The 27,916-nt window shown below is 41.3% G+C and overlaps 1 protein-coding gene across 1 annotated transcript in view; it reads left to right on the top strand.

The window, feature by feature from the left end:
* LOC140493413 (kelch domain-containing protein 3) overlaps nt 1–27,916 on the top strand; it is a 220,787-nt gene that overhangs the window by 40,192 nt on the left and 152,679 nt on the right. The window contains exons 6-8 of the mRNA XM_072591833.1: nt 68–214; nt 2,585–2,636; nt 24,842–24,942. Of these exons, the coding sequence (XP_072447934.1) occupies nt 68–214; nt 2,585–2,636; nt 24,842–24,942 (300 nt within the window). The remainder of the gene's footprint in view (nt 1–67; nt 215–2,584; nt 2,637–24,841; nt 24,943–27,916) is intronic.

Consider the following 27,916-nt stretch of genomic DNA (forward strand, 5'->3'; position numbering starts at 1 on the left):
TTTCATCGTGACTTGCCTTTTTAAACCAGACGCAGAATTCTAATGTTCTTTTTATTGAATTGTTCAGAATCCTTAACATGGGAGAAGCTGCAGATAAATGGCATTGCACCATGTACTTTGAACCACAGTGCAGCATTAGTTGGCGACAACATTTTTGTCTTCGGTGGAATTCAGAATGGAGCCGTTTCTGATAACCTGTTCATGTTTAACACAGGTTAGTAGAGTACTGCATCATGTTTCCCAATTAATGGAACACTAGAGACAATAGAGTTGTATTTGAGTTTGGACAATAGAGAGAAATGGGTAATGTAGGAGCAATGGTATTTTACATCTCTCCAGATCTTCTTTTCCAATAATTTCACCATCAAAATTAACCTATAAGTCTTTGCTAGGTTTAACTCTCACAGGGGCCCTCTGATCACCAAAATGATCACTACATCTGGATTCACCCAACTAATCACTCCATGTTTTATCCAAGTAGTCAGTGTTGAAACTTATTCAAATTCAGCAGGTGTCTTAACATTTTTCCACAGTGCTTTGGCTGCTTTAACAATGATCATGAAATAATAATAGGGAGTTTAAATGCTTGATAATTCCTTTTTTTCACTCCCTAAACTAGGAGTTCAGAAATTAATTGTAACACCTCTGCTATAATATTAACCAAACAGCAGCTAACTGAGAATAAAATGCATTGTCTCCTGGACTTCCTATATTGTATGGTTTAGATAATTAGTTAATAAACTTGATGAACCATTGGAAAAGTTACTTTTAAATGTTATTATTGATTTTATTAGTGATTTTAAATTCCTTCAAATCGAAGGAATGCATATTTAAAATTGATTACACTCAAATGCTGCAACCTTGCAAACCAATATCCAAACTCATCTGTGAACAGAGCTCCTTACTAGGGATGAGAGGTCAGCAAATGCATCCAATTATGTAAAATGCATAAATAAGAACACATTATGGAGCTCAAAGTTCATTTAATTTGGTTTGCTGCATCCTAGCTGAATTGTGAGATTCTGGAAATTTCTATACATGATATTGGCAATATGAACACATAATACATTTTAATTGATTATGTCTGCTGTTTTATAAGAGATGTTAATCTGTTCAAAATAAACAATGAATGCACCTTTACATTTGCAAAATGAAACGATTAGTATTCATTCAGTGCTTATCTGCTAAAATGGACAAATGCTTATAAGTAATTTAGACAAAAGTTATAAAAAGGTTCCAGTCATTTGTACTTGCTTTCATGTGGTGTGAGCATTGCTGGTAAAGCCAGCATATAAATTACCCAACTCTAAATTGCTTTCGTGAAGATGAATTGCTTTATTGAACTGATGTAGCCCTTTTTTTTGCAACTTCTACTCTTGAACATGGCTCCCAATATATCTAAGTGTGGTTCGGAACTATGGAAAGCTTACTAAGGTGATATTTACTTTACTGAGTGCAGATCAATGAGAATTTGGAATCTCTGAAACAATGGATATGTAATATTCTCTTCATGTGCCGCGCAGCTAACTTTTGTTCCTTTCCCAGAGGTGAAATCTTGAAACAGAGAACAATTCACACTGGCATTCCATTATAAATACTTTATTGGCATTCGGAAATACACCAGATTCAGAGTGGGGGAAATCTAGCATGTATGTGTCCCACCTTGATGTGCTTCTGCAGAAACCCCAAACATAGAGGCAAATATAGATCCATTTGTGGATAACCTTTTCAACCATTTGATTGAAAAAGAACTTGACATTGAAGATAGTTCTATCCAAACAAGCACATATTTTAACAAACTAATTGAGAAATGAGACAGGGCAGATATTTTGTCTGCTGTTGGACTGTATTACAGAGGCTATGTTTAGGTGTTTTTGCTGTTTTTTTTTCTCTGAAATTTTCTCGCATTATATAAATGCAATGTAATTAGCTGGATGGCTGGTTTGCAATATAAAGTAATGCCAACAGCGTGCATTCAGTTAAACCAGAGGTTACCATGAAGGCCCCAGCTTCTAATTTCTCCCCTCACCAGATGTGTAGTGACTCTCAGGTCAAACCACCAGTAGTCTCTCTCTCTCTGTCTGATGAAAGAGCAGCCCTATGGTCCAGTAGGACTGTGTAAAAACAAGGGCTGCAGATGCTGGAAACCAGATTCTGGATTAGAGTGGTGCTGGAAAAGCACAGCAGTTCAGGCAGGATCCGAGGAGCAGGAAAATCAACGTTTGCCCAAAACGTCGATTTTCCTGCTCCTCGGATGCTGCCTGAACTGCTGTGCTTTTCCAGCACCACTTTAATGTAGAATCCAGTAGGACTGTGGCAACTTTATCTTCTTATGGTCTGTATTTCCAGGTCTTTATGACCAGAGTAGCTAATACTTTACCAATTATGAATTAAGGTAATTGCAGTCTGCAATTTAAAGATGCATGAGCATATATAGGTTACTGAAACTGATGTGGTAGATAAGAAATAGCTTTGAAAATAATTTTAAATATTCTCATTTTGTAGGTCGCTGTTTCAAATCAAAACATTTGCTTGCTTACATGCTCTTTTTAAATGATCTAACTACCTGTTTTATGTTATTTAGTATCTCTGACTTGGACTCCAGTTAAAACAGTTGGCTTGACTCCAGCTCCCAGGTACATTCTGGTTTAAGCTTAATCAGTTGACAAAGCATCATAAATAAAATAGCAAAAATTATAAATATGGTGAAATAAGTCCAGGTGATCAACATTCTGATCAAAGTATTTTAACATAGAAATATCTTCCTTCTTAAAATGTAACTCTTCACTAAATATTTGGTCATTGTCCCAACTGTTGTTGAGGTGGTGGTGGGGGAGGGGAAGGGGTAGGGGTAGTGGTGTTGGATATTTTGCCAGATCGTGTATACTGAAGTTGAGATACAATCAGAGCAAAGAGCAAGCTTGTTGCCTGAGGGCATTTACAGGCAGAGAGTTAGCCATTTCTTTTAAAAATGTATCCTTTTATGCGTCAGTGGCTAGGCCAGTATTTATTACCCATCCCAGAGGACTTTTAAGAATCAACCACATTGTTGTAGGTATGGAGTCATATGTAGGCCAGACCAGGTAAGGATGGCAGTTTCCTTCTCTAAGGAGCATTAGTTAACCAGATGGGTTTGTTTTCTCCCTATCTTCAACTTTGCAACCTTTTAGGCTTTAAGCCTCCTCCTTTGATCTGAGGTTATCCTTGACTTCCCTTGTTAGCTCTGGCTTTCCTGCTTTTCATATTGGGTATTCTTGGCTTAAAAGAACGTGTCATTTTGTACCCTGAGCATTAATTCTTTAAATACTAAATGCAAATAATATGCTATCTGCACAAGTATCAGTCAATAACTGGCTCCAAGAAGAATGAGTTGAGCCATCGCCTCTTGACATTCAGTGATATTACTAGTACTGAATCACCACGATCAACATCATGGGAGTTACAATTATAATTTATAATACAAAAATGGCAAAGAGGATAAAGAAGTACTTTGTGTCCATCTTCATGGAGAAAGGTACAACCCTGCAATAATTAAACTTCAAGGATTGAGTGCAAGTCTGAAACTAAATGACTTTGACCAGAAATTGAATTGGACTAGCTATATAATTACAATGGCAACAAGAGCTGGTCAGTGGCTAGGGAACCCGTGGCTTGTAACTCAACTTCTGACTCCTAAACGTCTGTCTACCATGTACAAGGCACAAGTCAGGAGTGTAATGGAATACTCTCCACTTGCTTGAACGAGTGCAGCTCCAACAACATTCTAGGATCATGACACAATCCATAAGACCATAACACCATAAGAAATAGGAACAGGTAAAGGATGTTTGGCCTCTCACTCTGGTTCCATTCAATGGCTGATGCAACCACCTTCCTCACATCTACTTTCCTGTCTTTTTCCCATAACTCTCAATTCCCCAACTGATCAAGAATCTTTTATCTCAGCCTTAAATTTGCACAAGCATTCTGCCCCAGCGTTCTCTCTGGCAAGGATTTCTAAATACTGTCTAAGAGAAAAAAATTCCTCTTCATCTCTGTCTTAAATTGACAGTCTTTCTTCTGAGGTTATGCCCTCTGGTCCTAGACTATCTAGAACATAGCACAGTACAGCACAGTATAGGCCCTTTGGCCCTCGATGTTGTGCCAGCCTTTTATCCTGCTCTAAGATCAGACTAAACTACATACCCTTCATTTTACTATCATCCATGTGCCTACCAAGAGTCACTTAAGTGTCCCTAATGTATTTGACTTTACTACAACTGCCAGCAGTGCATTCCATGTACCCACCACTTTCTGTATAAAGAACCTACCTCAGACATCTCCCTTTAAACCGTCCTCCAACTACCTTAAAATTATGCTCCCTCATGATAGACATTTCTGCCATGGGAAAAAGTCCCTGGCTCTCCACTCTATGCCTCTCCTCATCTTGTTCATCTCTATCAAGTCACCTCTCATCCTCCTTCGCTCCAATGCAAAAAACACTAGCTCCCTAAACCTTTCTTCATAAGACATGCCCTCCAGTCCAGGAAGCATCCTGATAAACCTCTTCTATACCGTCTCTAGAGCTTCCACATCTTTCCTAAAATGAGCCGACCAGAACTGAACACAATATACCAAATGTGGTCTAACCAGGGCTCTATAGACCTGCAGCATAACCTCGCAGCTTTAAACTCAATCCCCCTGTTAATAAAAGCCAACACACCTTACGCCTTCTTAAAAACCCTATCAACTTGGGTGGCAACTTTGAGGGATCTATGTACATGGACCCCAAGATCCCTCTGTTCCTCCACACTGTCAAGAATCCAGTCTTTAACCCTGTATTCTGCATTCAAGTTGGACCTTCCAAAGTGAATGACTTCACAATTGTCCAGATTGAATCAGCCCAGTTCTGCATTCTGTCAATGTCCCATTGCAACCTACAACAGCCCTCTACACTATCCACAACTCCACCAACCTTTGTGTCATCATACTAATTCACTTCCATTTCCTCATCCAAGTCATTGCTAAAAATCACAAAGCGCTGAGGTCATAGAAATGATTCCTGCAGAGCACCATTGATCACTGAGCTCCAGGCTGAATGCTTACCATCTACCACCACGCTCTGTCGTTTATGAGTCAGCCAACTCTGTATCCAGATGGCCAGATTTCCCTGTAACCCATGCATCTTTACTTTCTGAATGAGGCTACCATGGGAACCTTACCAAATGCCTTGCTAAAATTCAGGTAAACCACATTCACTGCTGAGCCTTCATCACTGTGGTTTGTCACATCCTCAAAGAAGTCCGTAAGGTTTGTGAGGCATGACCTGCCCCTCACAAAGCCATGCTGGTTATCTCTAATCAAACTATGGTTTTCCATATAATCATAAATCCTGTCTCTCAGAATTCTCTCCAATAACTTTGCCCACCACTGACATAGACTGATTTATCTGTAATTCCCAGGATTATACCTATTCCTTTCTTGAACAAGGGAATAATATTTGCTACCCTCCAATCATCTGGCAGTATTCCAGTGGACAATGAAAAGCAAAGATCATTGCCACAGCCACAGCAATCTTTTCCCTCACTTCCTGTAGAAACCTAGGGTATATCCCATCTGGCCCAGGGGATTTATCTATCCTTATGTTTTTCAAACTTTCAGCACATCCTCCTTCCAAATATCAACCTGTTCGAGCATATCAGTCTGTTTCATGCTGTCCTCAGAAATGTCAAGGTCCCTTTCAGTCGTGAATACTGAAGCAAAGTATTCATTATTGACCTCCTCTACTTCCTCCGACTCCAGGCGCAAGTTCCCTCCACTATCCCTGATCAGCCCTACCTTCACTCTGGCCATCCTCTTCCTTACATAAGTGTAGAGCACCTTAAGGTTTTCCTTAATCCTACTCACTAAAGCTTTTTCATGTCCCCTTCTAGCTCTCCTAAATCCACCCTTCAGTTCCTTCCTGACTACCTTGTAATCCACTAAAGCCCTGTCTGATCCTTGCCTCCTTAACCTTCAGTAAGTTTCCTTCTTCCTCTTGACTAGATGTTCCACATCCTTTGTCACCCACCATCCCTTCCTTGCCTTAGTGGGACAAACCTGTCCAGCACTATCAGCAAGTGCATCCTAAACAGCCTCCACATTTCTGTTGTGCATTTCCCTGAGAATATCTGTTCCCAATTTTGGTGTGCCAGTTCGTGCCTAATAGCTTTGTAATTCCCCCTCCCCCAATTAAATACTTTCCCATACCATCTGCTCATATCCCTCTCCACGAGTATAGTAAAGGTCAAGGAGTTGTGATCACTATCACTGAAACGCTCTCCCACCCAGAGATCTGACACCTGGCATGATTCGTTGCCAAGCACCAAATCCAATATGGCCTCCCCTCTAGTCAGCCTATCTACATATTGTGTCAGGAACCTTTAGTGGACACACCTGACAAAAACCGCTCCATCCAAACTATTTGAATTAAGCAGGGTCCAATCAATATTAGGGAAATTAAAGTCACCCATGACAACAACCATGTTACTTCTGCACCTTTCCAAAATCTGCCTCCCAATCTGCTCCTCCATGTCTCTATTGTTGTTGGGGGGCCTGTAGAAAACTCACAATAAAGTGACTGCTCATTTCCTATTTTGACCTCTACTCTGACTATCCTACCAGGGAAACATCTTCTCACCATTTACCTGTCAAGTTCCCCATAAAGTTTATGCTCCAATGAGAGCACCTTTAATTCTTTTCAACACTCATGAGTTGCGTTCCAACCTGTTTAGCCTTTGTTCATAAGATAATCGCTCTATAATGGGGCTCATTCTATTGAACCTTCTCTGACTTGCCTCTAATGAAATCTTTTCTTCAATAAGGCAACTGAAATTGCTTGCAGTAATCCAGATGTAGTCTCACCAGCCCCTTGTACAGTTGCATTAAGACTTTCCTACTCCAACCTCCTTGAAATAAGGGCAAATATTCCATTAACCTTCCTGATTACCTGACAATTCAGAACAAAACAGTCCACTTGATTGGCACCACATCACAAACATTCCCTCCCTTTGATGCTCAGTACCGGGAGTGCATACCATCTACAAGATGTACTGCAGAAATTCCTCAAGGCTCCTTCGATAACACCTTCAAAAGACACAACCACTTCCATTTGGAGGGATAAGAGTGGCAGGTACATGGGAACACCACCACTTTCAAGTTCCCTCAAGTCAATCATCACCCTGACTAAGAAATATGTCGCCATTCCTTCAGTACTGCTAGGTCAAAATCCTGGAACTCCCTGCCTATTGCAATTGAGTCTACCTGCATCAAATGGGCTTCAGTTCAAATTACAGCAGTTCAAGAGGCTGCGCATTTCCATCTTTTCAAGGGAAACTATGATGAGCAGTAAATGCTGCCCTGGCTAACAAAGCACCACATCCCACAAAGTAATTTTTAAAAATCTAGACATTGCCTATCCACTGTTGAAACTTTCACTGTATTTTTCCAATCTGCATCAGTTAAATGTCTTCTCATATCTTCATAATTGCCATTGTATTCAAGAAGATTTGTAGCTCAGGTTGTGGATGAGGTTGTTGACTTGCTCGCTGAGTTGGTAAATTTGTTCACAGACGATTCATCACCATGCTAGGTAACGTCATCAATGCACCTCCAGTGAAGCATTGGTGTTCTGTCCAGCTTACTATTTATGTGCCTGGGTCTGCTGGGGTTGCTCATTTCCAGTTTCGTTGCTGGTTCTGTTTCTTAGTTGTTGATATAGGGGGTCCAACTCTATATGTTTGTTAATGGAGTTCCACGTTTAGTGCCAGGTTTCCAGGAATTCCTGTGCATGTCTCTGTTTGCCTTGTCCTGGGATGGATATGTCGTCCCAGTCAAATTGATGCCCTTCATTGTCCCTTTGTATGGATACAAGTGATTGCTGGTCATGTCTCTTCGTGGCTAGTTAGTGTTCATGTACCCTGGTGGCAAGCAGGTCAGAACACCGCTTCACTGGAGGCGCACTGATGATGTTACCTAGAATGGTGACGAAACGTCTGTTAACAAACTTATCAGCTCAGTGAGCAAGTCAACAGCCTCATAATTGCAATTGTTTAGGACATAGAACTGAATAGCACAGGAACAAGCCCTTCAGTTCACCATGTTATGCTGAATATGATGCCAAATTAAACTAATCCTTTCTGCCTGCCCTCGGTCCACATTCCTTGCCTAATCATGTGCTTATCTAAACGTCCCTTAAATCCCTACAGTATCTGCTTCCAACCACCACCCCTTGCAGTGCGGTCCAGACTCCAACCACTCTCTGTGTAAAAAAACCTGCCCCTCAAATATCCTTTGAACTTTCTCTCTCTCACCTTCAATTCATTTTAGATATTTCAACTCTGGGAAAAATGTTCTGATCATGTACACTATCTGTGTATCATGTTTAAATTTAATATCATAGTTTCAGATTGAACTACATTTTTTAGATTAGATTAGATTCCCTACAGTGTGGAAACAGGCCCTTCAGCCCAACAAGTCCACACTGACCCTCCGAAGAGTAACTCACCCAGACCGATTTCCCTATGACTAATGCACCTAATGCTATGGGCAATTTTGAATGGCAAATTCACCTGACCTGCACATCTTTGCATTGTGGGAAGAAACCAGAGCACCATGCAGACAGGGGGAGAATGTGCAAACTCCACACAGGCAGTTGCCCGAGGCAGGAATTGGACCTGGGACCCTGGTGCTGTGAGGCAGCAGTGCTAACCACTGAACCACTGTGCCAACATAAATCAGAGCATCCAGAGGAAACCCATGCAAGCTCGGGGAGCAAGTGCAAACTCAACATTGTCATTGACCCAAGGCTGGAATCGAACCTAGGTCCCTGGCATTGTGAGACAGCAGTGCTAATCTTTACAAAGTTAATGGAAAATTCCATTTTATGATAGTCCTAGAATCCTGGTCACTATTCCATAAGGATTCAATTAAAACATGTTATTAATCAACTCTTTCGCATCTCATAAAATAGTTTTAAACTCACCCGAGCTCCAATTAGTTCCTTATAATATTGTTTCAGAAAACTATCTCATATGCATTCCAGGAATTCATCTTCTACAGCATTAGGTTGCATTTGATTCATCCAGTCTATATGTAGATTGAAAGTATCCATGATTACTACATTCTGCTTCCTCATTTATATTATATCCTAGCCTGTAAACCACTCCTATCAATGTTTGCTGTTACGTAGCTCCATGCTGTAGTTCAGAGATTCACTAAAGATGAAGTTACAGTCACCATAATCTTACTAGACCACAGGGCTGCTATCTCATTGGAGACAGGCGACTGGCAGTGGTTTAGCCTCAGGGGCATCATACCTCAACAAGGGGACAGTGTGAGGAGGAATGTCCTTCATGGTGACATCAGCCAGTGTGGGCATTGAACCCACATTATGGTGTCAGTCTGCATTGCTAACCAGCTACCTGAGCTAACTGAATCCCTACACATTTACTATCCTCTGTGAGAAAAAAAATCCTTCGCATCTCATTTTTAAATGAGTATCCTGTTATTCTGTAACCATGACTCTTAATTTTAAATTTCCCCTCAATGGAAATATGTTCTCAGTACCTACCCTGTCAAGCCATCTCAGAATCTTGTACATTTCAAGAAGCACACTGTTTATTCTTCTAAACTCTAATGAACAAAGGTCTAACCTGCTTAATCATTCTTGATATGTCAATCCCTTCATGCTAGGAATTAGCCAAGTGAATCGCTTCTGAATTGCCTTCAATGTCAGTCCATCTTTTCTTAACTACAAAGATGAGGAGGTAGACAATATTACCAGTATGGAGTGTGTGGTACTGGCAAAGCACAGCAGGTCAGGCAGCATCCAAAGGGCAGGAGAATCGATGTTTCGGCAAGAGCCCTTCATCAGGAATTCATGATGAAGCGCTCTTGCCTGAAACATTGATTCTCCTCCTTGGATGCTGCCTGATCTGCTATGCTTTTCCAGCACCACACTCTCGACTCTGATCTCCAGCATTTGCAGTCCTCACTTTCTCCCAATATTACCAGTGTGGCCTCACCAACATCTTACACAGCTATAACAGCAGTTCCCTAATTTTAGGCTCCAGTGCGCCAGCAATAAAGGCTAAAATTCCATTTGATTTATAAATCAATGCTCAAAAGTTTTTAAACTCTGTGTTTAAGAATTGTTCTAAAGGTTTTCTATTCATAAGCAATTGTAAAAAAACTAACAATTTTAAATATAATCCAAGACTTCCTTTGAGGATTAATTAATGCAATCATAAAATTTATCAATGAAGTATTAAAGTCCATATTATCTTAAAGTATTGCGGAGCTCCTTAATGAGTCGAGCTCCATTGTATGTTAATAGCTTTTGTGTAAATACAATAAACCAATGAATTATAAAATTTGCCTTCAGTGTTTACAGGATAGTAGATATTAAAATTAAATCTATGAATTAGTAATGATTTTAAGTAAATTTGGTAATCCTTTTGCAAAGTATAAATTACACATGATTAATAGGGAATTATATGTATTTAATATTTTCCTGAGCAAAGAAAGTTGTGAATTTTATGTATTATTTCAGCACCCATTGTTGTGGCACCTTAACTGTGTTGCTCATCAGTATTAGAACGTAACCTGAAAATTAATCTTGCTGCCATCTGTCACTTTCGGTATCAAATTCTTGTTAGTCACAAAATGCAACAGCTGCTAATTCACCTGGGGCTCCTGGATCTGTTACATTTTGAAGGCATGACTCATGTTTATCATTTATTAAAATTTATGGTGGGCTCCATGTTTCTTGGATGACGCACTGGAGGTTTTGTTGGAGGAGGTGCAAAGTGGTGGAGATAATCTGCGTCCACAGGGGACAAGAAAAATTAGCCACTTTAAGAAGATGTGCCAAGATAAAACTTCCACTTTCTTGAAGTCCAGACAAAATGTCTTTACACATGAAATTCTTTGACTCCATCATAATTTTTACTGGAAGTATAATAAATATATTTCCCTGGTTGATCAATGACCCTAATTAGCATTATGAAACGCAGATATGTATATCACCGGCTGTACTACAAGTTTAAACTGGATATTGGAGTGAGTGTAAGTAACAGTTTTATCCATCAAACATGGTTCACAATAAATTGCCTGCTGCTGACATAAACCCAGTTACATGGTCCAGGAGGATTGAATTTAAAGTCAAAGGAAAAGGGCAAGCAATATGCCAGCACAAGTGGACACAGTAATTTAAAAACTGTCTGTTACCCAGAATCAGGACTTCTCTCTTTTAAGTAAAATGAATCAAGGAATGACAAGTGACTGCAGTCAAGATTTTCCAAAATTATTTACAGTCTGGGGAGACATAAGATCAAATATAACTTTGTGAAAGGAAAAAGCCATATATCTTGTCAAACCGAAGAAGTTATCACTTGTGTCCCAAACAGCATAAGCAGAAATTAATAGAAAGTGCTAAGAAATTCCACACTAATTTTGATTTGATTTATTATTGTCACACGTACCAAGATATAGAGTGAAAAGTATTGTTTTGTGTGCTATCCAAGCAAATTATACTTTGTATATGTTCCTCTGGGTAATATAACAGAATACAGAACATAGTGTTACAGCTACTGAGAAGGTGCAGAGAAAGATCAACTTTGATATATGAGATGTCCATTCAAAAGACTGATAACAGTGGGGAAGAAACTGTTCTTGAGTATGTTGGTACATAGCCTCAAACGTTTATCTTCTGTCCAAGGGGATGGAAGAGAGTATCTTTGGGGTGGGAGGGGTTTTTAATTATGTTGACTGCTTTCCTGAGGGAGTGAGAAGTACAGATGGAGTCAATGAATGAAAGGCTGGTTTGCCTGATGGACTGGACTGCATTAAGAACTCCACATTGAACATTACAGCACAGTATAGGCCCTTTGGCCTGTGAAACCAACCGGAAGCCCATCTAATCTACACTATTCCATCACGTCCATATGTCTATCCAATGACCACTTAAGTGCCTGTAAAGTTGGCCAGTCTACAACTGTTGCAGACAGTGTATTCTATGCCCCTACTATTCTCTGAGTGAAGAAACTACCTTTACCATCTATCCCATATCTATCACTCCGCAATTTAAAGCTATGCCCTGTCGTGCTAGCCATCACCATCCTAGGCAAAAGGCTCTCACTGTCCACCCAATCTAACCCTCTGATTAACTTGTATGTCTCAATTAAGTCACCTCTCAACCTTCTTTCTAACGACAACAGCCTCAAGTCCCTCAACCTTCCCTCTTAAGACTTTTCCTCCAAACCAGGCAACATCCCAGTAAACCTCCTCTGAATCCTAGCCAAAGCTTCCACATCCTTCCTATAATGCGGTGACTAGAATTGCAGGCGATACTTCAAGTGTGGCTGCACTAGAGTTTGTACAGCTGCAGCATGACCTCATGTTTCCGAAACTCGATCCCTCTACTAATAAAAGCTAACACACCGTATGTCTTCGTAATGGCCCCATCAACCCTGGGATCTACATACGTGGCCAACGAGATCTCTCTGCTCACCTACATTACCAAGAATCGTACTGTTAGCCCAGTACTCTGTATTCCTGTTACTCATTCCAAAGTGAATCACTTCACACTTTTCTGCATTAAACTCCACTTGCCACCTCTCAACCCAGCTCTGCAGTTTATCTATGTCCCTCTGTAATCTACAACATCCTTTGTCACTATTCACAACTGTACTGACCTTAGTGTCATCCACAAATTTACAAACCCATCCTTCTATGTCCTCATCCAGGTCATTTATATAAATGACAAACAGCAGTGGACCCAAAATCGATCCTTGCGATACACCACTAGTAATTGAACTCCAGGATGAACATTTCCCATCAACCACCACCCTCTGTCTTCTTTCTGATCCAAACTGCCAAATCATCCAAACTGCCAAATCATCCAAACTCCCATGCCTCCATATTTTGTGAAGTAGCCTACAATGGGGGAACTCATCAAACGCCTTACTGAAATCCATAGACACCACATCAACCGCTTTACCCTCAGTCACCTGTTTGGTCACCTTCTCAAAAAACTCAATAAGGTTTGTGAGGCATGACCTATCCTTCGCAAAACCATGCTGACTATCCCTCATCAACTTAATTCTATCGAGATGATTATAAATCCTAACTTATCTAATCATTTCCAACACTTTACCCATAACTGAAATAAGGCTCACTGTCTATAATTACCAGGGTTGTCTCTACTCACCTTGTTGAACAAGGGAACAATATGTGCTATCCACCAGTCTTCTGGTGCTATTCCCGCAGACAATGACAACATAAAGATCAAAACCAAAGTCTCGGCAATCTCGTCCCTGGCTTCCCAGAGAATCCTAGGATAAATCCCATTTAGCCCACGTATTTATCTATTTACACACTTGCCAGAATTTCTAGCACCTCCTCCTTGTGAACCTCAATTCTAACCAGTCTCATACCCTATCTCTCAGTAGTCTCTTTAATTTCTTGATATATTCGGCAGAGCAGTTGCCATACCAAGTCCTGATGCATGGATAGGACACTTTCTATGGTGCATGTATAAAAATTGATAAGAGTCATTGCCTTCATTAGGCTTCAGAGGAAATAGAGACTTTTTTGACCATAATATCAATGTGGATGGACCAGGACAGATTGTTGGTGATATTGGCTTCTAGGAACTTGAAGCTCTTGACCATCTCCACTTCAGCACCATTGATACAGACAGGGGCATGTCCTGCACTCTGCTTCCTGAAGTTAATGACTAGCTCCTTTGTTTTGCTGACATTAAGGGAGAGATTGTTGTTTTTACACCAGGCCTCGTCGTTGAGTAAGATCCAAAGCACAACAGTGGTGTTATCAGCAAACCTGTATATGGAGTTAGAGCAAACTTTGGCCACACAGTTATGTGTGTGTAAGGAGATTAGTAAGGGGCTAAGTACGCAGCCTTGTGGGACACCATTGTTGAGGATTACTGTGGAGGAGGTGTTGTCACCATTCTTACTGTTTGCAGTCTGTAGGTAAGGAAGTTGAGAATCTAGTTCCAGAGGCGAGAGCAGTGTCCTCGGTCTCTGAGTATGAAGATGAGTTTAACTGGGATTATGGTGTTGACTTTGGAGCCAAATTCAATAAATAGGAGCCTGGCATAGGAGCCATGTTATCCAGATGTTCCAGAGATGAGTGTATGGCCAGGGAGATGGCTTCTGCCGTCAGCCTGTTGTGATGATAGGTGAATTATAGTGATTCAAGGCAATCTGAGAGGCCTGAGTTGATGTGTGCATTACCAATCTTTCAAAGTACTTCATAATGATGGATGCCATTAAGGCACCCTGCCTGACCTTTCTTTGGCACTGGGATAATAATGGTCTTCTTGAAGCCGGTGAGAACCTCAAATCAGAGGAAGGAGCAGTTTTTTTGGATTAGATTACTTCTTACTTAGTGTGGAAACAGGCCCTTCGGCCCAACAAGTCCACACCGACTGGCCGAAGCGCAACTCACCCAGACCCATTCCCCTACACTTACCTTACACTACGGGCAATTTAGCGTGGCTAATTCACCTAACCTGCACATTTTTGGACTGTGGGAGGAAACTGGAGCACCTGGAGGAAACCCACGCAGACACGGGGGGAATGTGCTAACTCCACAATGTCAGTCGCCTGAGGCGGGAATTGAACCCGGGTCTCTTGCACTGTGAAGCAACAGTGATAACCACTGTGCCACCATGCCACCCAAAGCTGGTCTGCTCAGGATCTGAGTGTATGGCTGGGGACTCCATCTGGGCCAGTTGCTTTCCATAGGTTCACTCTCAAGAAGCCACATGTGTGGCTGTGACTGTAGGTGCAGGTGCAACATTTGCTGTCGGGGCCGGTGACGTAATTTCACTGACCTTCTGTTCAAAATGACCATATAATACATTGAGCTTATTGCTGAGGGATGCATTGTTGCCAGCAATTCTACTCACAGAATTACTAGTGTGGAAGCAGGCTATTTGACCCATCAAGTAGACACTGACCCTTTGAAGAGCTTCCCCCTACCCTATTCCTGAAACTTTGCATTTCCCTTGGCTAATCCATCTAGCCTGCTCAAAGTTGCTTTGTAGCCCATTATATCATATAAGCCTTGCTACAAGTGACCTGTCTTCATGTAGTTAGTCTAGTAGTCTTATTTAGTCCGATATTGTCTCTTGGCATCTCTGTTAGCTTTGCTGTAAAAGTCAGGGTCACCTAACCTGAAGACTCAGACCTAGACTTCAGTAGGAAAAGGATCTCCTGGTTCATCTGCAATTCTATCTGGGGAACACTCAGATTAACTTTTTTTTTAATCACGCAGTCCTCGAGACACTTACTGATGAAGTCTGTGAGGGTAGTAGCATACTCATTTAGGTTGGCCACTGAGTTCTTGAATATGGAACAATGCACTGACACCAATGGCTCATATCTAAGCTCCAAAGTCCTGCAAGATCCAGTTGTGAATTATGATGGACAACTCAATAACTCACTGGAGGAAGATGTTCCACAAACATTCCTATCCTCAACGATGGAGGAGGCCAGTACATCAGTGCAAAATTGAGGCTGAACCATTTGTAACAATCTTCAGCCAGAAGTGCCGAGTGGATGATTCATCTCAGCCTCCTCAAAAGGTTACAGTTACCAGTTTTCAACCAATTCGAGTAAATGGATGGAAGCACTGAATACCACAAAGGCTGTGGCGCTGTCAATATTCCAGCAATAATATTGAAGATATGTGCTCCAGACAAGCTGTTCCAGTACAGCTACACCACAGGTATCTGCCCAACAATGTGGAACACTGCCCAGGTAAGTCCTATAACAAGAAGCAGGACAAATCCAACCCAGGCCATTTACTGCCCCCTCAGCGTACTCTCAATCATGAGCTAAGTGATGGAAGGTGACATCAACAGTGCCATCAAACAGCACTCGCTTAGCTATAACCTGCTCATTGATGTTCGATTCTGGCTGTATCAGGGTCCCTCAGATTGTGACCTCACCACAGCTGAGTTCAAATATGGACAAAAGAGCTGAATTGAAGGCTGCATTTGACCAAGTATGGCATCAAGAAGTGCTAGGAAAACCAGGTGTCAATGGGAATAAGGAAGAAATCTCTCTGCTGGTTTGAGAAATATTATGCATAAAGTAATATATTTGTGGCTGTTGGAGATTAGTCATCTTAGTTCTGGGTCATCTCTCCAAGGATTCCTAATGATAATGTCCTAAGCCCAATCATCTTCAACAACATCCTCAATGACCATTCATACATCATAAGGTCAGAAGTGGGGATATTTGCTGATTACTGCAGTGTTCAACCCTACTTGTGACTCGTAAGATATTGAAACAGTCCATAACCAAACATAACCAAACAAACCACCTGGAAAATATCTAGGTTACAAGACCGAACGCAAACTCGCAGAATGGTTCAGGGAACATCTCTGGTTTGTACGCACCTATCAACCCCACCTTCCGATGGCCAACCATTTCAATTCCTCCACCCACTTCCCGATGACATGTCCATTCTGGTCCTCCTCTACCACTTAAACAAGGTCACCAGCAAACTGGAGGAAGAACACCTCAATTTCTGCCTCGGGAGCCTACAACCACATGACCTCAACATTGAATTCACCAGTTTCCAAATCTCCCCACTCCCCACCCTATTCCAGATCGAACCCTCCGACTTGGCACTACCTCTTGACCTGAAATATCTGTTCATCTTCCTTTCCAACTATCTCCTCCACCCTTCCCACTGACCAAACACAATCACCACCTACCTACATCTATCGCCATCCCACCTAAATTTCCCCCAGCCCCACACCCCCCCTCCCCAGTCCTGATGAAGGGTCCTGTCTAAAACATCGACTCTCTTGCTTCTCGGATGCTACCTGACCTGCTGTGCTTTTTCCAGCATCACACTTTATTGACTCTGACTCTCCAACATCTGCAGTCTTCACTATCTCCTGGAAGTAACAAGTGGCAAATAACATTTCTGTCTTTCAAGTGCCAGGCAATGAATACCTCCAAAAATAGAGAATCTAACCATCACCTCTTGAAATTCATTGGGATTACTATTACTGAATCTTCCATTCTCAACATCCTGATGGTTATCATTGCACAGACATTGAACTGGATAGCCAAATAAATACTGTGGCTACTAGAACAAGTCAGAAGCAAGGAATCCTATGGTGAATCACTCACCTTCTGACTGCCAAAAGCCTGTACAAGGTGCAAGTTAGGAGTGTGATTAAATACTTTCTGAATGAGTAAAGATTCCACAACATTGAAAAAGTTTAACATCATCCAGGGCAAAGCATCCCAGTTGATTTATACCACATCCAAAAATATTCACTCCCTCCATCACTAATGCTCAGAAACAGCAATGTCTACATTCTACAAGATGCACTGCAAAACTCATCAAAGCTTCTTAGGTACCAACTCCTAAACCCACAACCACTACCATCTAGAAGGACCATGGCAGCAGATACTTGGGAACACCACCACCTGCAAATTCCCCTCCAAGCTACTCATCATCCTGAAGTGTAAAATCACTTTTCCTTCAGCATTGCAGGGTTAAAATGTTGGAACCCCCCATCACCACCACCAATAATAATGTGGGTGTACCTACACCAAGTAAGCTGCAGCAGTACAAGAAGGCAGCTCATCAACAACTTCTCAAGGGCAACTGAGCACACGTGCCCAGATTTCCTGAGTGAATTTTTTAAAAAGGCCATGAATAAAGTAACTTCAATGACATGTGGAAGAAAGCACCAACTGGGTGTCATTTCTCCTGTTCTGAAGCTTGCAGAATGGTACTCTGGTATAGTTTCAATTCATAAACTTATAGAACTTAGACTTAGCTCAATTTAATTATACAGGAGGAAGAGCAATTCATCCAATGACCTGAGCGGATGAAAATTCAATTATGTTGTCCAAACGTATTCTCCTAAATGTCTATTTTCTTTTGCCAATGCACATTATTAGCAACAAGGGGATAATGGCAGACCTGCAAAATCAAGAGGCATTAATGAATTCCTGAATGCTGCTTACATGCTGGATATTTAATGATTCCTTGAAGTCTCCAAAAAGGTACCAGAACCATCAAAGCATTATTGAAGAAGAATGGTTTGCACTGTTCAGATACATGTCTACTTCACTATGTCTACTCCATTACAATGTGGATTGGTACTATCTAATGGGCATGGTGGGCAGAAATCTCCAAACACAGTTTCTGATTCTACCAAAAGGATTATTGCCAGGGCTAAAAGAACAGGATTATCAACTTGCTTAAGACAAGGAGCAGTCTTAGCAAAAATGATGGGTGGAGGACTAGGAACTTACTCATATTTATGGAAGGTAAAAATTTATGGGAAAGCGACCAAGGCAGAGAAAGAGTAACAGCCTGCAAAGATAATAATCAATAGAGGTCTTCCTTTGTACGTACTTCAGAAGGCACATTATGTAGAATCATATCATTTTTATTGATCAAAGATAGCAATCAGGCACACATATAGATGAACCAGACATTGAGCCAGAAATTAATAAAGAACTAGATACTACAAACATCACTGAAGGCTGTCCAAGTCAAGGCAAGAGAGAAACTACTGATCAGATTGAATCACTTAGAGCAGGTGAGTAGTATGCAAATATGAATGCAAAAAATAATAATGAATACTTGAATGAGATGCAGTATTAAGAGATTGGAGGGTTTAATGTCTGGGCCAACCTACACAGCACTGGACAGATGATGATGGAATAGAAAACGTGGCTGAAAGACTTAAGTAAAAATGATTAATGCTTCAGCAGAGTAAAAAATGGTTGTGCAGAGCTGTTAATGGTTCCTTAGTGGAGATATTAGTCCAGTTGTATTGTCACTAAACTAGTAATCCAGAGGTCCAGGCTAACACCCTTAGATACAAAATCAAACTCCACCATGTCAATTGATAGAATTTATATTCTATTAATAAATTTGGAATGAAAACTAATCTCAGTAATGGTGCCATGAAACTTTCATCTATGTCATAAAAAACTCATCTAGTTCATTAATCTCTCTGTAGAGAAGGAAATCTGCCATCCTTACCTGGTCTGGCCAGCATGTAACATGTAACTATGAAGTGAAAGGATTTTGGAAACAAGGTCAGAGGTGCCTGCAGCTATCTGCCTAAAGATTCAAAGTTAGCTGCAGAGCTGTATCTCAGTCATCTTCAGACAGCTGTACACTTGGCAGAGGAGTGTGTGATGACACTTTGCTTCCAATGACACCTTGCCCCATCTCTCTTCTGTGCACTCCCGATGCCTATGGTGTTGTCCTTCCTGTGAGAGAGTTGCCCCAGTTTGCCAGTGGAATGCAAAACCTAACAATTGTGTCCCCATTGCCAGCTGCAGCCTTCTTTCTGGACAAATGGCTGTTCAATTGTCTTTGGTAGCCTTGGCCCCTGCTGTTCTCTCCCATGATGCTGGGGTAATATCCAAATGCTGAGTGGCTACTCTTCCTGCCGCTTATCCGCATAAAGGTTGCCCCCTTACCAGTTAACATCCTTCTTTAAGTGCTAACCACCTAATGATTTCTTGGGATGCTCATGATCGATTCCTGTCTCTACCTACTTCTTTTGCAGATAACTCATTTCTGAAAACATGAAGTTAAAAAGTCCACCCCAGTCCAACACTGGCACTTCAACATCCTGAAAAATGAATAATTATGCTGTACTGATGAAAGGTCACTGGACTCGAAACAATAATTCTGCTTTCTCTCCCAGATGCTGCCAAACCTGCTGAGCTTTTGCAGTAATTTCTGTTTTAGTTTATGAATAATCATGTGACCCTTCAAAAGTTTAGATTTCAAGAGTTGTCAAACTCTCAGCTAGCTTTTAAATGGTTTTAATTGGCTTCAATGGAGAGAAGAGTGGGATTCCAGTCCGGCTATCTCTCTGATCTGATGATTATTACAGCTGCTAGAATTGGCATCTTGAAATTGAAATGTTGCACAGATAATTTTGGCTGACACCCCTATCTCTCAAACAGGATTTCATGAATTTCAGAGGGATGGGAGGGTGTCAAAAATTCAGCCTATATCTTTAAAGCACTCCAGTTAATTGCTTCAATAAAATGTTTAGCTCATGTTAGACTTACTGTCCAGTGTTTACAGGATGTTTGGAGCTTCCAACTAAATATTACTGACAGCAAAGGCTTGTCCTCTAGCTTGAGAAACATGGCTATGCACATACTAGGGAGTAGGATTAGCCTTTTTCTGGCAGCAAAGACACAGCTTACATCACTGCACAGTAGCGGGCCACTGTGGCTGATCATTTCTCATTTCCATGTTGACCATGGCAGGGTTAAAGGCAGAATCTGGGGAGTCTGCCTTCAACATGTAAAGACTTGCTGCTTTAGAGTGCCCAAGTCGAACGCTTATCTCAACGAACTATGCTAGTGCCTGTGGAACAATATTTAAACAAAAATCTCTATTCAGGAGAGAAGAAGGGAAAAATATTTGCAGATAGAATACCATGAAAACTGACAGGCGTAGCTGACTCATTTTCCTGTGGCTCTTAAAGCCTAATAGAATTTTCCTCTGTTTTGATGTGAAAAATGTTCACATAAATATATGTAAATACATGAGACACTGTACACAATGATTTGTTTTGTGATAAATCAGACAGGGTGCCAATGGGAAGCTGACACGGCATCTTACAGGGGTGTACAGGATCATTAATCTAAGTATTTAGCCCATTCTGTTGGCCAAGTGATAAATCTTACTTGACTGATTCATAGCACAAATGGCAGATGTTTACACAACTTTTGGCTCCAGCGTGACCTTTGATTTTCAGTATAAAAGAATGCAAGTGTCTCGGAACATCTATGGAGTATTGTTCAAATGCAGCTGTGATATCAGATGTTCCTGTTCTTCATTAATCCCAGCACTACACTGCAGTTAAGTGTTGGGATTCTGGAACAATAAACCTTTATGTTTAAATCGTTTTTATGTTTAAATCGTTTAAATGTTTAAACCTTTAAATGGGGGATACTGCAGACAGCTATGGCCCAAGTGTGGTCTACATCATCTCAGCCATGGGAAGCACCAAACCGTGATGAGCTGATTGGCTTAAGCAAGGGCATTCGTAGTATGGTGGTGGTGACAGGATGATGGCTGATTCCCTGAGAGAGAAATCAGTTTTAGCTCCTAGGAAGACACTGTTACTCTTGGGATGTTTCCTCAGGATTTTTAGCAATGTGTTGGAGGACAGATTGCAGTTCTGCTGTGACATCCTCCATGAAGGTTTGCACAGTGTAATCCACAATCACGGTGGCAGCAGTTTCGGCTTACATGGTAGTAAGCTGATCTTGCGTTAGCTCCCACTCCAGTGCTTAGAATGTGGGTGTCTAGGGGTGGTGTTGCCAATGTCGCAACTTCCTTTGAAATGAATCATAACATTTCTGTTAAGTCCATGAACATGCTGAAGTAGTTTGTCACCACTTCCATGTTTGACCACATAAGCTCCAAGCTCTGTACAAAGCCATATGCCAGGTATGTGCTGTGTTCCTCCGTGTCCTTTAACACTGATTTCTGCCAAATTTCCTAATGCAACAAGCATTTTGTTGTGAATACCCATCAGCCTATTGGAAGGATGTTGTGAAACCTACAAGGGTGCAGAAAAGATTTACAAGGACGTTGCCAGGGTTGGAGGGCTTGAGCTATAGGGAAGAGGCTGAATAGGCTAGGGCAGTTTTTCCTGGAGCGTTGAAGGCTGAGGGTTACCTTAAAGAGGTTTATAAAATTATGAGGGGCATGGAGAGCGTAAATAGACAAAGTTTTTTCCCTGGGGTCAGGAAGTCCAGAACTAGAGAGCATAAGTTTAGGGTGAGACAGGAAAGATATAAAAGGGTCCTTAGGGGCAACGTTTTCACGCAGAGGGTGGTGCGTGTATGGAATGAGCTGCCAGAGGATGTGGTGGAGGCTGGTACAATAACAGCATTTAAAAAGTGTCTGGATGGGTATATAAATAGGAAGGGTTTGGGGCGATATGGGCCATGTGCTGGCAAATGGGACTAGATGAGTTCGGGATATCTGTTCGGCATGGACGAGTTGGACCAAAGGGTCTGTTTCTGTGCTGTACATCTCTGTGACTCTGAGCAGACTTTTGGTGAGCTGCCCCTGCCCTGGATGCAGGCCATTCATACTTGATGTCTCACCTCATGCAGATCCGATTTCTGTGCTATCCTCCAAAATACCTTTGATGATTGCAAAGGTGAAATCAATTGATGATGTTGTCTTCACTGTCGTGTTCAACTTCGCTGACTTCTTGCTGACTTCTTACACTCTACATTAAAATTGCACTTCATGGAGAAAGGTACACAGATAAATTTGTGATGCCAGAAAAGAGGAGATAAAAAAGTGGTCCATATTTGCACCAAATACAGTTTTTATCACAGAAGAGAGCATGAAATGAAGGAGAATAGATATAATGATACCATGGTCTCTGAAAGTTTCAGTACCTCTGCTGGCCACATGAATTTGACAGATAGAAGTTACTGATAGAGTTGTGGTGAATTGAGCTGTGTCTGTGCTTACTGGTGCTATTGTTAGGATGTGGTGATACACTCATTGACTTTCTCCACTTGTGAAGTCACTGAATACCTTGTGACATTTGAAGTCCTGCTCAGCCTTGCACTGACTCCTATTGCACTCACAGTACTTTCTTGGTGAATCTTGCAGTAAACTAGATCTTTACTTTTTAAATGGTGAACAATCATTGAAAATTGCTTTGCTTTAAGCTATTTCAGTGATCTCTTCATTCTCTTCTCCTGGAGTATTGAGTACTTGCATCGATTTCTTGATTTTTGTTTGTTATCTTGCAGACACCATATATGATAGCATAACCTTGGACACAGACCATAGGACTTACATTTTAAACTGCTCTTGACAGGGATTTTCTTGTCCTTTCCTGATGAAGGGCTTTTGCCCGAAACGTCAATCTTCCTGCTCCTCGGATGCTGCCTGACCTGCTGTGCTTTTCCAGCACCACTCTAATCTAGGCTCTGATCTCCAACATCTGCAGTCCTCACTTTTGCCCAGTATAGGTACTGCCTGTCCACTGTGTTGTTAAGATCAATTTTTTACTCTTTCTGAGGATTGTTCATAGCTCCATGAGGCTTGCTTGGTTATCCAACTTGAAACTTCTGAACATTTGATTACTCTTCTAAGATCACCACATTTCTGTGGTATAGCCATGGACGCTTAGGAAAGTTGATTTTCTTACTCTGCCTCCTTCCGCTGCATCTATGGAACAGAATTGGAGTTTGTCATAGATTTCTTACAGAATTCTGCAATTTTATAACCATTCTTTCAGGCCTGACTATAATTCCTCTTTCAGGTTAAATTTCTAGTATTTTGGGGTCTATCTCAGCTGCCACGAAGTTGTATGTTGTCTGGTCTAACTTCTGAAAGATTACTGTGTAATTGATATATTGAAATAACAATCCGTTTATTATGTATTAAGTAACTGTACAGCTCCCCATAACTATGTCTTATTCTGTGGAGCAATGATGTTTCTTCAAGTCTTTCTGTCATGTGTTCTCTTATATAATCATTTCACAGGTGCTATTTACACAATCCCATACATTAATCCTTATAAACCGCAAAATGATAGGGGCCTCAGTAATAGAAGCCGGTTTAGTTCAGTTGGCTAAATGGCTGGTTTGTTTTGCAAAGTGACACCCACTATGTGGGTTCAGTGGGTTCAGTGCACTGGCCAAGGTTATCATGAAGGATTGTCCTTTAGGGGTCTTGTGGCAGTGGTAGTGTCCGTACCCCTGGACTGTGTTCAAATCCCACTGCTCCAGAGGAATGTAATGCCATCTTTGAACAGTTTGATTGGAAAGCGTAGACACCTGGGGATGACCTCATTTGGAGTATCCTGTACAGTTTTGGTCTCCTTATTTAAGAAAGGATATTATTGCATTGGAAACAGTGCAGAACGATCACCCAGCTGAGGGAAGAAGGGATTGTCTTATAAGGAAAGACTAGACTGGTTGAGTCTGTACCCCTTAGATCATATTGAAACATGAAGAGTCCAAAATCCAACTTCAATGGAGGCTGCTGATCATCTAAGTTCCTCTATAAATCCTGCGTGCATGAACCACATCGACTCCTAAGTTCACTGTTGCAAAAATGGGAATTGTCAAACTTGGAGACAGGACCTCTTCCAGCATTTTAGCCAAGGTAGAGAAGGTCGATGTCATTGCAAATATCTGTGCCTAAGTTTTATTGCAGATTTATTCAATGAGTTAAATTTAAATTCCAATTTGAACTCATATGTGCACCATTAGTTGGAGCCTCTGGATTAGTAATCATTCAGCGTAAGCAGTAAACTACAATATCCCTGATGATGTACCTTACACAATAACAGTTGGTAAAATACTCAGATGAACTTATCATTACTTGAGTTAAAATCATTTGACTGAATGTCAGGATCATCTTTGTTCTTATGAAGGAAATTATTTGGATTTACATATTTATCACGAGACTGAAGATCTCAAAGTGGTTCTCTTGATTAGTTTGGAATACATTAGTTGCACCTAAGTAAGAAACCATTCTGCCCCAGCAATAGACCTTCAGTTATACATCTTAGAGAAGATGCCATTTTTCTAATGCTTTACAAAACAGTATTTATAGTGTTTTATGGAGCGTTTTGACATGGTTCTAAAATTGCTGAGATATAAAAAGCAGGAATTGTCTGGAAAACTTAATTTGCAATGTGTGAGGATTGTTAGCCTCATTTCAAAAAAATTTTTAAATTTCCTTGAATTTTTGTTATGTAACAATAACTAAATATTCACTTTTTTTAAAGGTATGCCCACACCTTTGCGGCAGTTGGAGAATTTCTCTATTTATTTGGGGGCACTGCGTGTGAGAATTTATATTTTAAGGATATCCATGTGCTTGATACAGGTATTTAACTTAATCCTTTATTTTCATTTAATAAAATTTATTTCATTGTACCGTGTACTATATCCATAATATAATCTTTCTTTCTTATGGTTTGTGAAACCACATATCCTTTCCATAACAAGTGTGTGGTCTCACTACACTTCAATTTATTGACAAAAAGCTCCGAGCCTTCATAATACCTATTGCATACAAATAAATCAATAAGAACTAGGAAGAAAATAGAAATGTAGGATCTCAAAGGTAGTTATCTCAGGATTACTACCAGTGCCATGAGCTAATCAGAGTAGAAACAGCAGGATATATAGGATGAACACATGGCTGAAAAGATGGCGTGAGTTGGAAGGTTTCAGATTCATGGGGCATTGGGACCAGTTCTGGCGGAGATGGGGACTTGCACAAACTGGATGGGTTACACCTAGGCAGGGACAGGACTGATGTCCTTGGAGTTGGGGGGGGTGGGGGGGGAGGTGGTGGTAAACAGCAACAGTTTTTTGGCAGAGTGGTCGGGGAGGGTTTAAGCTAGTGTGGAAGGGAAATGAGAACCAGAGTAGGGCAGTAGTTGCAGAAATTGAGGTATATGTAGAAACCAAGACAAACTTGACTAAGAATAACAATAGTCAGGCAAGTGCTGCTGCAAAGAGCAGGGGACGTGGTCTGAAATGCATGTGTTTCAATGCAAGGAGTGTGTTAGGCAAGGTAGATGAACTTAGAGCTTTGGTTAATACTTGGAACTATGACATTAGTACAATTATGGAGACTTAGCTGAAAGAGGGACAGGATCAGCAGCTGAATGTTTCAGGATTTAAACGTCTCGGTGTGATAGAAGACAATGTGAAAGTGATGGGGGAGTTGCATTACTGCTAAAGGAGTATCTCACAGCTGTACTGAGGGAAGATACATCAGAGGATTCATGCAGTGAGGAATAGGAAAAGTGAAATCACAATGTTGGGGGTATACTACAGGCCTCCAAACAGCAAGCAAGAGATAGGGGAGAGAATATGCAAGCAGGTTTTGAAAAGTTGTAAATTCAGCAGGGTTGTTGTGGTGGTTGATTTTAACTTGCCCTGTATTAATGAGGACTCGCTTCATGCTAGGATAGGGCAGAATTTGTAAGGACCATTCAGGAGGGTTTCTTGACTCAGTATGTAAACAGTCCAACCAGGGAAGGTGTTATACTGGACCTGGTTTTGGGAAATGAGTCCAGCCAAGTGAGTGAAGTTTTAGAGAGCATTTCACGAGTAGTGACCATATTATGTTGAGTTTTAAGGTATTCATGTGTAGGGATAACAGCAGTTAAACAGGTGTTAATTTGGGGGATGATGATCTCGGCAGGAATGGGGAATTTTGACTGGAGGCTATTTTGAGAGGAAATCCATATTGGACATGTGGGAGTATTTCAAACGGCAGTTGATAAGAGTTCCTGCAAGAATGAAGGATAGGTATGATAAGTTATATGAACCTGAATGAACAGGGATGTTATGACCTTGGTCAAAAAGAAGAAGGAAAATCTAGGAAGATGGGAACTGACAAAGCCCATGAAGTATGTGAAGAAAGTAGGAAAGAATTTAAGCAAGGAAAAAGAAAGACTAAAAGGAGTAATGAAAACTTGTTAGCAAACTTGATAAAGGAGAATCCCAAGGCTTTTTATACAAATATAAAATGCAAGAGGGTAGGTAGTGAAAGGGTTGGCCCTCTCAAGGACACATACCTCTTATGTGTGGAGTCAGACGAGGTAGGTGAGGTCCTAAACGAATACTTTCTGTTGGTATTCACCATAGAGAAGTAATTGATGGAGGATGGTCTCAGCGAAGGTAGTGTTGAATCTCTAAACCAAGTTGCTGTTAGAAAGGAAGAGGTGATTAGATTAGATTACTTACAGTGTGGAAACAGGCCCTTCGGCCCAACAAGTCCACACCGCCCCGCCGAAGCGCAACCCACCCATACCCCTACATTTACTCCTTACCTAACACTACGGGCAATTTAGCGTGACCAATTTACCTGACCTGCACATTTTTGGACTGTGGGAGGAAACCGGAGCACCCAGAGGAAACCCACGCAGACACGGGGAGAACGTGCAAACTCCACACAGTCAGTCGCCTGAGGCGGGAATTGAACCCGGGTCTCTGGCGCTATGAGGCAGCAGTACTAACCACTGTGCCACCGTGCCGCCCACTTTAAGATGTGCATCTTAAAAAGTCTTAAGGTAGATAAGTCCCTGATCCTGATGGTATTTATCCCAGAATAGTGAGGGAGGCAAAAGAACAAATAGCCGGAGCATTGGCATAAATATTTCCCTCCTCATTGGCCACAGGTGAGGTCCCAGAAGCCAGGAGAATAGCCAATGTTGTCCCACTATTTCAGAAGGAGGGCAGGGATAATCCAGGAAACTACAAGCCCATGAGCCTCACGTTGGTGGTAGGAATATTATTGGAAAAGATTCTCAGGGACAAAATTGAAACACATTTAGGAGCAAATGGACTTATCAGTGATAGACAGCAGGGTTTTGTGCAGGGGATGTTGTGCCTCACTAACTTGATTGAGTTTTTTTGAGGAGGTGGAGAAGATGATTGATGAGGGAAAAGCAATTGATGTTGTCGACATGGACTTCAGTAAAGCCTTTGACAAGGTCTCTCATGGCAGACTGGTACAAAAGGTGAAGTCACATAGTATTAAGGGTGAGCTAGCAAGATGGATACAGAACTGGCTTAGTCACAGGAGACAGAGGGTAGTGATGGAAGGAAGAATACTGTTCGGAATGGAGGGTTGTGAGTTGTGGGTGTTCCACAGGGATCAGTGCTGGGACCTCTACTGCTTGTGGTCTACATAAATAACTTGGAGAAAAACATGGCTGTGCTAATTAGTAAGTTTTCAGACAATGCAAAGATAGCTGGTGTTGCGGATAGTGGGGAGGATTGTCACAGGGTATAGACCAGTTGGAGGCATGGGCAGAAAAATGGCAGATGGAGTTTAATCT

Source organism: Chiloscyllium punctatum, chromosome 2 (genome assembly GCF_047496795.1).
Source record: "Chiloscyllium punctatum isolate Juve2018m chromosome 2, sChiPun1.3, whole genome shotgun sequence".
NCBI lineage: Eukaryota > Metazoa > Chordata > Chondrichthyes > Orectolobiformes > Hemiscylliidae > Chiloscyllium > Chiloscyllium punctatum.